Source organism: Chrysemys picta, chromosome 12, assembly GCF_011386835.1.
Source record: "Chrysemys picta bellii isolate R12L10 chromosome 12, ASM1138683v2, whole genome shotgun sequence".
NCBI classification, from domain to species: domain Eukaryota; kingdom Metazoa; phylum Chordata; order Testudines; family Emydidae; genus Chrysemys; species Chrysemys picta.
Genome location: NC_088802.1, coordinates 40729846 through 40745512, shown reverse-complemented (window position 1 = coordinate 40745512; position 15667 = coordinate 40729846). Strand labels below are relative to the sequence as shown.

Here is a 15667-nt window from a genome sequence, read left to right as displayed (position 1 = left end):
GTTTTGTCAGCCAAAGCAGTTCAGATCATTTGGATTAAGCTGCAGATAAGCATCTGCGTGCTTATTTCATCCAAACCTGAACTCATAACATTTTGAGACCCAGGGCAAGTCTACACTGGCGCAGCTGCACTGATGCAGTTGCACTGCTGTAGAACGTCTGCTGAAGACACTGTGTGCCGCCGGGAGAGCGCTCTCCTGTCGGCACGATTACTCCACCTCCGCGAGAGGTGGAAGCTATGTTGGCAGGAGAGCATCTCCTGCCAACTTAGCACCAGTGTAGGCAGCACTTGGGTCGCTGTAACTTGCATCACTCGGGGGGGGGTGTGTGTCTTTTTCACACCCCTGAGCGAGGTAAGTTAGATCGACGTAGGTGGTAGTGTAGACCTGCCCTCCGCCACCACTAGATTTCAATGTGAAAATTGCTTTTCTCAGATGCCTCTGATTCCCAGATTCTGGAATAACCCCACTCCCCATGTGTCATTGTTTTTAAACTCTGCTCTGACATTTAATGTAAAAGTGCACAGGAGAGGGGCTGTACAATGTAGTAAATCTCAAGGGGTATTTTGTAGAAGCTTTAAAAACATACACTAAGAGATATTTTAATAACCAAAACTCTTCAGAAGACTCTTGTGCTAGCCAGACATGGAGTGTGCTCTCTCCTGTCAAGTAGGACCAAATCCTGTTTACTTTAGTCATAGGAGTATTGCAAACAGTGAGACCACTAGTGGCCCCAGTTCAGCAGTCCCTCCCTTCTCAACAAAGCACTTACACTCATGCCTAATGCTAAGAACATGCTCAAGTGCTTTGCTGAATAGCGAGGGGCTTACGTACATGCTTGAATGCTTTGCTGAAGTGGGCTCACGTAAGGCAAGCAGGAATTGGCTCATAGTTGCTAAGTACTGGCTGTCCCTGGATTCTCCAGGGCATCCTGGCTTCCGTCTGTTCAACTATAAGCTCTGTGGGGCAGGGATGGCTGTTGGGCTAGATCCTCAGCTGGTGTCAATGTGCATCTGGCCCATTATTTTATGTATTATAGAGAGCCGAGTGCATTGTTGGTGCTCAGTAAACAATAACGCAATACTGCATGGAAGAGGCTTTCTGGTGCAGTGGTATAGTGCATTAGTCCTTTACGTCAGGCCAGGTGCATTCCGGTTCTGATTAGGTCCAGACAAGTTTGATGATCTCAGCAGAGCCCCTTGTATGATTAGCACTCTGCTCCTAGAGATCTCCGCCAGGGCAGCGTGGGGTGTTAGAGTCCAGGAACTGTTGGAGGGAGAACATGACCAACAGCTGCCTATACTACAGCTGGCTTTTGCGAATGCTATCAGACTCTCCCTTTCATGAACACTACAGCTACTAATCCTTAGATAACTTTTACCCCCCTTTTACAGATGGGGAAACTGAGTCACCCTGAGAGGAACTGACTTGCCCAAGGTCACCAGAGCTGGGCTTAGAAACTTGCTCTTCATTCAGTCAGCTGTCAGCTGAATTGTGCTGTCCCGTTTGGCTGCATACAAAAAGACAGTGTCCTTTATAAAACGTAGCACTCACACATACAGCTCCTTCCTTGTTAGGCTTCTGTTGTTTATCACACCTCAGCCCCAGCTATTCCAATGTTGGTAAATACGCCTTTTTGTGTTGCTCATTGTTCACATTGCAAGGCATGAGGATTCTAAATACCTGACGTTCAATTGATCTGTGCCTGGTGAGAATGATAAACTTGCCAGCAGAGAGCAGGCAGCGTATTGAGCTGGGCCTGCTGTTTAGCCCTTACAGCACGGGAAGCGTTCTGCAATGGGTGGATAGAGAGACAACGCTTTTCCATCTGTCTGCAACACTGAGACCTGCTCCCTAGGAGAGAGGCAGAAGTTCATAGAATGCGGAGGGTTCCCTTTGGGCCTCACTGGCTTACCTGGGGAATAACATGCCCTGACTTCATATCAGAGAGTTTTGCCTCAATAGAGCTTTGGAATTGGAACTAAAGGACAATGGCTGCTGAGCTGCATGCGTCCTTCATGCCACACACAGGGCTAGTGGGGCCAGAACAGAGGATGAAGAATGGGGGAATCTACTGAGAATGAAAGATGGGGGAAGTATCTAGGATGTAGAGTTGGAGAGAAGAAGTCCATAGCCAGAGAGAGAGAGACGCACAGAGAAAGGGAAGCTGCCTCAGGGACCAGTAGGGACAGAAGGAGGAGAGACTGAATCCCACACATCCTCTGTCCTTCCCTGAAATACCAGAGCGTCGGAGCTTTGGAGGGGAGGCAGCTGTCAGCTCTCAGACAGGGAGTGAGTGGGGTGGTGAGCTGGGCTCTGTGTTACTTAACAGTACCCCTTGCTGGCCATTCTGCAGCAGCATTGTGGAGGAGAATGGGGGTGGTGGGAAACTTGCGTCAAGGATGGCAGGGAGGGCACAATAAGGGGAGAAAGGATTTGGCCTCTCTCCAGCTGCCGGTTCGGTATGGAGTCCAAACCCCACCAAGGAGGGTCCCACCCGTGTGCCAGATGGCAACAGTGTGGGCCTGGGAGGGAGAGAGATAGGGCAAAGTGTGGTGTAAAGCAGAGACCCCCCCCAAAGAGAAGAGACACGGATGAGTGCCAGATGGATAGAAAGGGAGATGGGCCTGAGCCCAAGCCCCTAGCCAACCCCAATCCAAACTCAGAGGCCCACATTCCTCTCTCAGTAAAAGTCCATGTCTGTGGGAACACACAGGATTAGACTGTGGCTGGGGGAAGAACACATTCCCATGCCCACGTAGCTGCCTTTTCAGCTGAATACAACTGACAGCCATGAGGCTGCTTCTGACAGTGGGGGTGAATAAATGGCCTCTTTTCCATTAAATCCCCGAGCCCCCAGGTCAGGTGGGTTAATCAGCAGAGCATGTCTGGGGTTCTGTGGATTGGAACAGCCGCATTGTGCGGCCTGCTTTCCACATTCGTCAGCCCTTCACAGCCGCCTTCATCTCTGCCCTCCAATCAGGTAGATTGTGCCTTATTTTCTTCTTTTAATGCCGCTGAGAAGTTGTTTTTCCTCCCAAGGCTTGTAAAGAGCCTGGAGAGGGAAATAAGTAGGGGGAGAGAGAGATGCCGAGTGTAGTGCTGATCACAGCTAAATTCAAAGGGAAAGCTGTTTCTCTTTTGTTGTTGCTAGCAGGGAAGATAATCTCAGTGAAATCCATGCTTGGAATTCTTGTATGGTGCTGTATTGATCTGCAGGGCTATTAGTTTGATAAAGCGATAATGAAGTCCTTAACAGCTATATGCAATCCTTAAAGGGTAACATCAAATGAGCTCTAGGATTAATCAGCCTCATACCATCCCCCCACTCTTCTAAAAAATAAAACATGCTGAAGTTTTGCATTTTTGCCATGAATGTATGTAGATGGAAAACGAACGCCATTCTGTAGCTGAGTGGCTGTCGCTTGGGTCATAGGGTGCAGCAGTAACAGAAAGTGCCTGTCTGCTTGGTCTTGCTGAAATAACTTCAGTGAAGGAGAAAGAACTAGTTGAGCTTTCTGGTCAATGACGCATTTCACATGGATAACACCTTTGTTTCTACATGACTCTCCATCCAATCTATCTGTTTCTGTTAGCCATTCTACAGGGGAGGAGAAGGAGAGGGTCCTGGGAAGAAAGATGAATAGTTTGTATACAGCCGGGACTATACTTTTATTTTATTTTATTTTATTTTATTTTTTTTAAACATGGTTAACCTGTGGAACTCACTGATGTGGTAGTTTATTAAGGCAATTATCTTATGATTTTTTTCAGAGGATTAGGTGTTTATATGAATAATAGCACTTGCATTTGCACAAGGGGGATACAAATTTTAAGGGATCTCAGCCTCCATGCTTCAGTGTATAAACTGATCGTTGGATGAGGTCAGGAACATACACTCTCCCCACCACTTGCCACTGTTGCAGTATTGTAACCTGAGGTTGCATTATAGAGGGTTTGTGGCTTCCACTGGTTAATGTCAGGGCCAGGGTATTGGCCTGGACAGACCATTTGTCTGTTCTAGTATGACATTTCTTAGGCAGACTCTCTTTGTGGGGCTGACTATATCCAAAGCCCAGGTATGTTGCATCTGATTCAGGGAACTGATTTTGAACTTACTCATACCCATGTCAAAGAGGAGCAACCCCGCATCATTCAGTGGGATTAAACGAGAGTGAAATTGATTTACAGTCCAGGAGTCCTAAAAGTCTGCCTGCCCTGTAGAGGGTCTCCTGCCCTGCAGATTGAGTTCCACTGAATAACAGTAAAAACAGTGAGGAGTCCTTGTTGCACCTTAGAGACTAACACATTTATTTGGGCATAAGCTTTCGTGGGCTAGAACCCACTTCGTCAGATGCATGGAGTGCATTATAGCACATGTACTGTTTTTTTCACTCCATGCATCTGATGAAGTGGGTTTTAGCCCACGAAAGCTTATGCCCAAATAAATTTGTTAGTGTCTAAGGTGCCACAAGGACTCCTCGTTGTTTTTGCTGATACAGACTTACACGGCTACCCCTCTGAACACTGAATAACGAGTTCCTGTACATAAAGACTCCCTCGCTGCTAGAGAGGAGGTCGTTTAGTGTATGTCTACCCTGGATTTACACTGCAGTGTAAAGTGGAATTCAAGTCAGCAAACCCTGGGTTAGACGTTAGAGAACCCAGGGCTTGAGCTTCGACACTGAGTGTCAATGCTAGGTTAAGAATCTTCCAACCTGCGCCGAAGCTCGGGGCTCCAGTGTCCACACTGCAATACGCAGACCTGAGTCCAACCAACCATATTCCAGACTTCCTAACACCCTCCCAAAATGTTGCCGCTCCAGCTCTTTGTTCATGGGTCAGTGCAGGAAAACTTGACTGTCCACCAAATTTGATTGTCCGGAGAACAAAGAAAGTCAGCCCATGGGATTGTGGGATATTTTTGGCAGACTCCCAGAGCACAAATGCAGCAGGGCCACATTTGAACTGCAAAGCAATAGGGCTGGAACCCTGGGTTCCAGCTTGACTCTGGCTCAGACCCTCCAGTCCTGTGGATCCTGGGACCTTGGGGCAGCGTGATTTGTGTGAAGACAAAAAGAGAGTTAGGCTTGAGCCTGAATTTGAACCTTGGGCCGACACTGCAGTGGAGACGTACCCTTAAAGGCACTAGGATGGTGAGATCAGAATAAGGAAATACCCCTTTATTTTGGCATTTGGGAATCAAATACGTCTCTTTTGGGGCTAACATGCAGCTGATTTTCTTCGCTTTCCTCCCCCAGGGCAAAGAAAAGTTCCTGGCCATCCTTAACAAGTACATGGAGATCCACGGCACTGTTTATTATGAAACCCAGCGTCCTCCGGAGGTCCCAGCCTTTGTCAAGAACCATGGCCTTCTGCCACAGCACGAGTTCCAGCAGCTTCTGAGAAAAGCCAAGGTACTTAAAATAGGGGTGTGGCCCTTTCACGTGGATTTCTGACAAAGTCCAACGTTACTCCTCCATAAAATAACCAGCTGCTGGGGAGGCGGACCTTGAGAAGTGTAATTCATTAGCTGAAGCTCTTTTAGCTGGAGGAGGCTGAGGCTAGTGCTACTGAAGCCCTTGCTTGCAGGCCACATCAACTGCAGTAATTATGCAGGAGCTGAGCTGAGCAAATCGCAACAGCGAATTTATCTGATTAATTTCCCCTTTTTAATAATTGTCCATGGTCAGTTCACAACGTTCTCAAGTCTATTTGTTATTCAAAATCATTCACTAATTTATTCAGCAAATAACTCTTAGTCTGCAGGTTATTCAAACTCTGAATATTACAACCGGATACACAACTTTTATTCTGACATATGTAACTAACTCATGTGATTTACATAGCTAGAACTCAGGTAAACGACTTGAGAAACCAGCTTACACAGCCCCAATTTCGAACGGTAAAATTGATTGTTGGATTGGTAGTTTGCCTTCTGTTGATTAATTACATCCAATCAGAGAAGAGAAACCATACCACGTGACTATCCAAAGATGGTGCAAATTTTGGATTTTAAATTTGACAATTGAATATACTATTTGGAACGGTCTCTTGGGAAATATTCATACTTTGGGGTTCAAATTTGTTTTTTGCAAGCAGTTGCGCTACTAGAGCTTGTGAGATTGAGCATTTGTGGAAAGTAAATGTGAATTATATCACATCCATTGTCACACCAAAGTTTGCTGTTGGGTTCCACTGAATGTTCACAGAACACGTTGGTCACTATTTGCTTAGCTCTGTCCAGGAGCCTGGGGTCTGTGGAGAGATTGATTAGCAGCATAACTAGGTCCTGAAATGCTCAGTACTGATGTCGCAACCTGAGCCCAGCACCATAGCACTTGCTAGAGTCAGGCAAAGTGCATACTTCCCAGACCACTCCCAGCACTGCCAACCCACTGGCATGCAACCCCCCTATTATATTCCAGCCCTTGGCTTTTCCTGAGTAAGGACTGCCAACAACGCCCACTGGCACACTAAATACCCAAACTCACTTCATCCTGTTACCAGGAAATAAAACCAGGTCTATAGACATGAGAAGCTCGGGCATGTTGCTGCTGTTCCACCTATGGCTGCTACGGGCATGATTTTAGGCATGATTCTGATTAGATATCTAGCAAGCCAGCAGCTTTCAACGTGGAAACAGTAGGACGAATACAAGCATGATATAAGGAGGTACAACTTCTGTTGATGTTAATGACATGGTCTCTGTTATAAACTAAGGGGTGAAGGTGTACTGTGTACAATTTAGCTTTGATAAAGACATCATTTTGGGGAGAACTTTATAACACATTTAAGCTATTGTGAATTGAACTACAAAGAGCTTCACCTAGGCCTTGGCTACACTTACCCGCTAGTTCGGCGGCTGGCAATCGAACTTCTGGGTTCGACTTATCGCGTCTAGTCTGGACGCGATAAGTCGAACCCGGAAGTGCTCGCCGTCGACTGCGGTACTCCAGCTCGGCGAGAGGAGTACCGCGGAGTCGACGGGGGAGCCTGCCTGCCGAGTGTGGACCAAGGTAAGTTCGAACTAAGGTACTTCGAACTTCAGCTACGTTATTCACGTAGCTGAAGTTGCGTACCTTAGTTCGAATTAGGGGGGTAGTGTAGACCTGGCCCTAGAGTTCAGTTAGATCAGCCTGCAGGTCTGCAGAGCTGAGCACCAGAGAGACAGTTCAGATTAGTGAACTGGAGAGTCAGAGCTGCTGATGCATGAGATTGCAATGGGTCTGAGCGATGGTGTTCTTCACTCAAGCTCATCAGGGTTCGTGGTTTTGCCTCCTGCAGCTTTTCATCGGATTTGGATTCCCCTATGAAGGTCCTGCCCCTTTGGAAGCGATAGCCAATGGGTGTGTTTTCCTGCAGTCTCGTTTCAATCCGCCACACAGCTCCCTCAATCACGAATTCTTCAGGGGGAAGCCTACATCAAGAGAGGCAAGTGGTTCTGCAATGTTGTGTGATGAGAATTTTGCAGGTTGGCCTGAGCCATGGCATTTGCTTTTGGATTCAAACCAAAGGGGTGGACTAGCTGAAAAAATCAGGCTCTGGATGCAAACTTTCCCCACAGTTCAGGGGTGTGGTTAGCTGTGGGTGGGATCACAATCTTGCCCTCCCAATCTGATTCCTCCCCTCTCCAGACCTGGAGAAGATGGATAAAATGAGACCTGGGTTTGAATTTCAGCTCTGCAAAACAAAACCTGACCAATGAGGCTTTTGCAAAAATCCCAAACCATGTCCCAATTGGTTACCCCAGAGACAGACTGCAGCCTGACCCTCCCATTCCCAAACCTGGGGTTGTAGGCTCCCAGATAAATTGGGATCTGAACTTGAATTGTTCCTGGTTGTGGTTTTCTAAAACAGGACTGATTTTTTTTTTTTTTTTTTTTTGCAAACTCCCCTCCTGGGCCTGCCACTGGCTATGAATTTAATCTGAGTGCAGCGGGAGCTCTTTAAAAGTTAAAGGGTTGAGAAAATTGAACCTTGTATTATTAATAAAGTGGATAATGCAGTGTAAATTCCCACATCCCCGCTGAGAAAGCCCCTCCGGTGGCCACATCAAGGACCTCGTTCTCAGCTTCTGTTTCAGTCTGAGGCTGTTCCTTACCAAGTGAGTTAGAATCCGCCCTAAAGTGTCCTCTATCCTGCCCCACCCTGGATAGCCCCCCCTTCCACTGGCTCTCAGACTGGATTGCATCTTCTGCAGCCACTCTTCTCCAGGCAGTTGGGTGCTTCCGTTGCCTTGGCAGCCAGCCCGTTTGTCATCATTACAGTGTGGTGGCTGTACGCTTGCATGCCATTCGTCTTGGCAAGAGGCAGAGGCAGTGCAGGGCCGCTGTAATTAGCTCCTGTAGAATTAATTCTCCTCCCGCGTACTCTTTGTGTTTTGCTGATGTTAGCGTAAGGCAGGTTGTGTTGTGAGGGCCCCAGTTCGCACTCAGCGACTTGGCAAAGCTGTGAACAGAGCGACCACTACGGAGAGTGTGCATGGTGCGTGGGTGTGTTTGTGTGTGAGATGGAAGGTGTTGGAATCATTCCTGCTGCTCCTTCTTTCAATTTGTGTCATTAAAATAGCCGAGCCTGCCATCCTTAGCTGCTCTCACTAGAGAGAAGTGTGCTGATGACAGCAAAGAAGAGAGGGATAATTAATTACCATCCTCTTTATTTATACGTAACTCAGCCTTCTGGAGAGGGCTGAGATCATGGGAAAGTTGAAGGTCTTTAGGGTAGATATTTGGTTTGGTTTTGTGTTTTAGCCCAGCTGATTGGCCAATATGTTAGGAGAATGGGTTGGGTCCGTTGGTTTGCTCGATGGATGGTCCTGCTCTTTGGTTCAGCTGATGCTGTCTTCTTCTCAATGCACTGCCAGGTTTACTTCGGCTCTGCATCTTTGGGAAATGCTGTGACCCAGAGGTTCGCTTTGCATTGCAACCTGCAACTGGCAAGGGGCAGAGTCTTTAGCCTGCTGGGAAGAAGCCTCCACTGCGGCTTCTTTGCGTTAGTAGCTAGGCTTCAATTCACAGCGCGGCTGCGTAAGCAGCGCCATGAGTGGATTAGAAAGCCAGCCCCCCTCCGGAAAGCAGCTGAAACATGCAAAACCCCCCACAAATGGCGAACTCTGTTCCCCCAGGAAGAAGGCCAGCCCAAGGACTAGACACCCAGTAAGCCTATGGGCTTCGTGGGATTTCACTGGCGCCTCTGCAGAGGGGAGAATTTCACCTAAGGCCATTTGGCAAAAAAAAACAAAAATAAAACTCAATCTGTGTGCAAGTTCCCCCACCTCTAAAGGATACTATGTCTCCCTCTCCCCTGGCAAAGGGCTGGGGGAGCATGATCACGTCTGGCAAAGCATAATGCTCATTATATAAAATGCTCTTTTCCACATCCTCCTTGGGTTCAAAGCCCCTTTGTAACCAGTGCCAGTTTTCATCCTCCTTTCTGTTTAGAAAATGTCTCTTCTCTGCATCAGGACTCTTTCATTTGACCTGTGCACCTCTTTGAAAGTCTGGCTTCAACTTCCACCCTTTGCCCTGCTTCCTAAGACACGACCTGTGCTTGTTGGCTGCCTTGCAGCAATGCCAATGAGGCTGAACGACAGACGGCAAAGGCTTAAATGAAGGAGAAATGCATGGGGTGGAGAGGAAAGAAGATTGATCTACAGGAAGGAAAAATGGCTGCCGATGGGACGCAATCCCCACACCTGGAAATGTGAGGGGAAGAGTCCTCACTGAAAACAGGAATGCTCAGCTTTAGTTTTGCAAATTTAATTTTCATGGGATTTAGGCATCCAAAACCATTAGGCAGTTTGAAAATATCAGCCTAAAGGCTGAGAGCAGGTGGGTTTGAATTAAAGGTTCCACTTTGGGTCCATCTCTGCATGCAATGGTTTTAGTAGCCACCTTTGGCTCTCACCACTGTTCCTGCTGCCATCAGCTCACCTTTCGCATTGCCTAGCTGCAGGGAGGTCACTGCGTGTGGCCACAGCTCCTCCTGCAGGGAATGCCACATAGTTCATTTTTTGTTTCCTTTTTCAGGTGTCCTCCCAACACCCCTATGTGGAGGACTTCATAGGGAAGCCTCATGTGTGGACGGTGGACTACAATAACTCAGAGGAGTTTGAAGCCGCTATCAAAACCATCATGAGGACCAAGGTAATTGCTGGCAGAATTCACTGAAACACTGAGATAAGCTCATCTGTTGCTGAGATGGAGAGAACAGAGGGCTGGATTTGCAGGAGTCAAGAACAAGCAGTTGTTAGCAGCCCACGTGTCCCTCTGTGACTGTCCCAGCATTAGTGGCTAGTCATCTCTCTGAAATTATTTACACACGCAAGCCAGAAATCCCAGTGTCTCAGGACAGGAGGCTACTTCTCTTGGCTTTCAATGGGATTGGTGCTCCTGAGTTGCTTAGGCTCTTTTGAAGACCCCATTCAATGGAGTTACACTAGTGTAACTGAGATCAGAATCCGGCCCAGCAGGTATGGATAGCTTGGGCTCTGTAGTAACTTACCTGGAGCAAACCTCCACACCTCTTGAGTTTCACCCACCAAAGCTTCGCTTCTATGGGGCCAGATTTCCCAAGAGCTCAATTCCTATGTAGACCTCTAAGTAAGTTGATGGAACAACCTCAGCTGCTGGGCTCTAAGCACTTGAAAATCTGGCACGTAGGTTCCTGCATGGAAGCTGAACTCTCTGAAAATTTCTCCAGTAATGTTCCCTGTTCAACTCTCCATCAACATCCCACTCCCCATCAGCCAGCAAGTTAAACCCACTCATTTAACCAGGATGCAATTTTCTCACCCTGCATCCTCCTTCCCAGTGCTGGGATATTCCACAGCAAGCATCTGGAACTGCCAACCCTGTCTCTTTAAGCAGGTAGTATTTTTTTTGTGTGCCCTGTATCTCCCCATGTAAGTGTGCAAAAGCTACAGGTCATTTTACCTACCGTTCCTCTGCTGCATTGCATTTAATGATTAATTATTATTATTTGCATTTAACAATTTAATAGGAAAAGCCTCAAATCCCCCCTCTTAAATATGAAGAGCTGAAGAAATTCAGCAAAAAAAAAGCCTTTTGAAAAATGCAGCAACTGCTGCGTGAGCCGACTTCTCAAAGACTTTTAAAACGTATCCGTCATGAATATTTACCTCCCCAGCGGCAGGAGCCTTTCAAGTTGTCCAAATTATTAAAGTCAATTTTTCTGGAGGGGAGAAAAGTGCTGATCTCCGTTTTGCTCACAATTTGCTTTGGGAAGAATAAGGTGTCCCTGTTGTTACAAAAACATACGCCACAAAATAGCATCTTAATAAAAAATGGCCTGCGTCTGACTCAGACTACCAGGAGTCAGGGAATTTGCTAGATTCTTCAAGGGTTCTTTTTTTTTTTTTTTTTTTTTGAGTGAATTGGTAGTGTTCATGTCAGATTGAGAGCAGCAGAGATCCAAGTCCTCCATCCAGAGAGCAAGCTGTGCTGCCGTGTAGAGCTCCCCTGCCAATATTCCTCAGCCCAGATCTGTTCAGTTTCTTTGGCCCATTCCGCCTTGCTTCCTCGGTGAAGCTGCTATCAGTCAGGCTGATCCACACCATCACGGGGAGTATTGAGAGCCCCTCCCCACTTCTCCCATCACAGCCATCAGATGGCAACACTCTTTAATTGTTACTCAGCATGAGTGCAATTGATCTGGGGACTGGTTCTGTAGTGCATAGCCATCTCCATAGCCCCGTCCATCCCCCCAGGGGAAATCGCTCACTAGAAAGTGAATGACCAGTTTAAAAAATATCCCTAAATCTCAAACTGTTTAAATTCCTAATTCAGTAACACTCCTTGGGTGTAAAAACAATGAGGAGTCCTTGTGGCATCTTAGAGACTAACAAATTTATTTGGGCATAAGCTTTCATGGGCTAAAACCCATTTCATCAGATACATGGAGTGGAAAATACAGTAGGCAGGTATAAATATACAGCACATGAAAAGATGGGAGTTGCCTTACCAAGTAGAACAGGAGTACTTGTGGAACCTTAGAGACTAACAAATTTATTAGAGCATAAGCTTTTGTGGACTACAGCCCACTTCTGTAGTCCACGAAAGCTTATGCTCTAATAAATTTGTTAGTCTCTAAGGTGTCACAAGTACTCCTGTTCTTTTTGCGGATACAGACTAACACGGCTGCTACTCTGAAACTTACCAAGTAGGGGGTCAGTGCTAATGAGCCAATTCAATTAAGGTGGAAGTGGGCTATTCTCAACAGTTGACAAGAAGGGGTGAATACCAAGGGAGGGGAAAAATCACTTTTGTAGTGCTAATGAGGCCAATGTAATCAAGGTGGCCCATTTCAAACAGTTGACAAGAAGGTGTGAGTATCAGCACGGGGAAATTAGTTTTTGTAGTGACCCATCCACTCCCAGTCTTTATTCAGGCCTAATTTGATGGTGTCCAGTTTGCATATTAATTCCAGTTCCGAAGTTTCTCTTTGGAGTTCCATCAAATTAGACCTGAATAAAGATTGGGAGTGGAGGGTCACTAAAGAAGAGGGCATAGATAAATGAAGAAGGACCTTTGTGATTTTCCTGATGCTCAGTGGCATGTTGTTTTTACTGTGTGAGGAAAGACTGAACAAGGGATAGCAAAAATGAGATGGGCATGGAGAGAAAGAGAGAAGATCGTGTGCCATCTAAAGTAGCCAGTAGGAAATGCCACTGGGGCTTGTCTCTAAGTATAGGGGAAGGGCCTGGGTCTGGCTTCTCTAGGGAATAGAAACGAATCTTTTGTTGTGGCTCTAGATGATAGAACATCTAACAGACTGATGTTCCAGTGCCCCTGGGAACTTGATAAACCATCTGCTTGCCAGACAGCACCACCAGGCGCTGCCATGTATTCAGTGCTCTTCCTTGAAGGATAGCGCTCCCAAGTGGCATTTCTTTGAAAGGCAGCAGAGCACCAGAGCTGACAACCGGCTGACTCTGTGACACTATTAGCGCTCATACCTGAGCTGTCCCCGTATGACAGCAGTTTGTTAGGTGTGGGATCTCTGGTGTCTGTTACGGGCACTTGCAAGCTGTAGTTTGTTTTGATCTCGTCTCATCTCTCCTCCTCCAAAATATTGCAAAGAATGTAACAAACCACCATATACAATTATTTGTCATTAGGTGCATCTCAATTAAAATTAAATTTTCAATAATTATGTCCCTGCCGCTGGGCTTCCTGTCAGCTGTCGACAAAAACTGAAGTGAGCGGCGTTGACCGACTCTGTTCCATCTGCGCTGGTGAAATGTTCCCGGAGAGAGAGAGTCTCAGCTGCCGAGCTGGTGTTTAAAGGGCACATGCGTCAGATCCTTTGCGTGTTACATGATGGATTATGGAGGTCACGTCTTTCCATCAGCCGTGTAAAATCAGCAAAAAACTACGGGTGTCAAAAAAAAAAAAAAAAAGTAATCAGATCTCACCCAGCAATGCCAGGAGCTCCACCTCTCTCCAGAACTAAAATGGAACAATGTCTATTCTCTCCTTTTTGGGCCCACTCAATCAGTTGCCAGAGGGGATGAATGCATTAGCCTTTCACCTTTTGAAACATGGATTCTCTGGTGCCCAGCACTGTGTGCAGTTATTTACTCCAGTGCCTGGTGGGTGTAAAATGCTGCCATCCTGATTGGGCACCTATTTTGCACTGGAGTAAATGACGACACAAGGTGCGGGACAACACAGAATCAGGCCCATGAATGCCAATCACCAGTAAAGTCACATTGAGTTTATTAGTCTTTCATCCTAGTGTGTATTACAGAACCACTGCCTGTTCTGGCCTCAGTTTCTGCTTGAGGGAAGCTCAAGACCAGGATAGGCCCATGGTGCCATGGCTTAGGATTGACATGGAGTGGCAGAGCTGTGTGGGACCCAAGACTTGACAAGCAGATGGTGCTGCAGGGGAGGGATTCAGATATTGGCGGAGAGGCACATGGCCTCAGATTGGAATAGCAGTTGGTGCTGCAGGTCAGGGCTTGAGTCCGTTGGCAGAACTGTTTGAAGAAAGTGTAAACTAGTGCTCTTCGTCTCTCACCTTAATGAGTATTAAACTGACTCCCAGCTCTGCAAGGGAGAACAAAGAAGAAAGACAAAAGCCTTGTGCTGCTCACACAATACAATCTCTTCAAACAGATGAATACGTTACACCTCTACCTCGATATAACGCGACCCGATATAACACGAATTCGGATATAATGCAGTAAAGCAGTGCTCCGGGGGGGGAGAGGGGGCTGCACACTCTGGTGGATCGAAGCAAGTTCAATATAACGCGGTTTCACCTATAACATGGTAAGATTTTTTGGCTCCCGAGGACAGCGTTATATTGAGGTAGAGGTGTACTTATCTTTGCTTCAAAGCCAGGCCCACTTCTCCTCTCATTTATACCGCTGTAAATCTGAAGGAACTTCAGTGAAGTCAGCAGAGTGACTCTGGATTGCCATTGGTGTAAATGAAAATGGGATTTGGTCCGGTAGCAGGTGACTGTGGGAGAAGTTTTGGGTACACAAAGGTTTCTCATAAAAGGCTTTTGCTGGGCTCATTGGAATCCCAACACACATGCACACACATTCATTTAAGATAAAGATTCTGGGCAACATTTTCAGGAGTACCTAAGAGACTTAGGAGTCTAAGGCCCATTTTCAAATGTGGGTTAGGCACTTAGGAGCCTACGTCTCACTGGAAGCCAATGGGATTTAGGCTCCTGAATTCCTAAGGATACTTCTACCCTGCAAAAATACCCCTGTGGCAGCAAGTCGCACAGTCGGGATCAACTGACACGAGCTCATGAGGCTCGCATTACAGGGCTACAAATATCAGTGTAGATTAGAGGTAGTCAATTATTTTTTAAGGTCCAAATTTCTTGGTCAAGGTAGAGTCAAGATCCAGACTCCAGGGAAAATAATAATAAAAACAATGATAATAATAAGTAAATATAAAGATTTCGGAGCCTGTTCAAAAGTGTCTGCTGATCCGGATTTGGCCCACGGTCCACCTATTGACTACCCCTGGTGTAGTTGTTCCTGCTCAGGCTGGAGCTTGTGCTCTGAGACCACCCCTGTCACTGGAGTGAGGCACATTGGCAAGGCATTATGGGTAAGCTTGTCCTGACATGACTTGACCCGAATCTGTTCCGTTGAGAGAGACCTTCAGGGCTATCAGGGTGCTATCAGTCTTTCACCAGCACTGAGGGTCTGATCCAGAGCTCATTGCAAGACTCCTCTGTCCTCGGTGAGTGTTGAATTGAACTGAATTTGCTTTAAAAGAGTAAAAACTACAGCTCAGCTGTCACAATTTTATTAAAAACGTGCCATGACTCTGGAGGAGACTTGTTAGCTTTTTTCCACTGGGAGGTGTCTTCTTGGGCTAATCCCTTACCAGGTTAGAGCTCCTTTTAAAAGATGTTCTATAAACTCTCTGGGAACAGGGCGAGAATGTAAAGTAACTCACAGCGACGACTTCTTCTTTTTGTTTTTTTTAAGGGCTGGTTTATTAGAGATGCTGTCAAGGCAATTAGGCCTAAAAATTGACCTAGCATAAAAGCCTTATTATGGGTTTTTGCTGCAAGATTTCCCCTGGTATTTTGTTTTTAAAATAATGTTCGCTGCAGCAGGAAGAGAAAACAAAATCCCGTGGGGGAAAGAGCGGGAGAAGAAAGAGAG

General features: G+C 46.5%; 1 protein-coding gene across 3 annotated transcripts in view; it reads left to right on the top strand.

Moving 5' to 3' along the window:
• The window catches only part of MGAT5B (alpha-1,6-mannosylglycoprotein 6-beta-N-acetylglucosaminyltransferase B), a 175635-nt gene that overhangs the window by 135254 nt on the left and 24714 nt on the right, over positions 1–15667 (top strand). For all 3 annotated transcript variants that reach the window (XM_024101714.3, XM_065563389.1, XM_065563388.1), the window contains 3 exons: positions 5259–5414; positions 7285–7431; positions 10029–10145. In XM_024101714.3, the coding sequence (XP_023957482.2) occupies positions 5259–5414; positions 7285–7431; positions 10029–10145 (420 nt within the window). The remainder of the gene's footprint in view (positions 1–5258; positions 5415–7284; positions 7432–10028; positions 10146–15667) is intronic.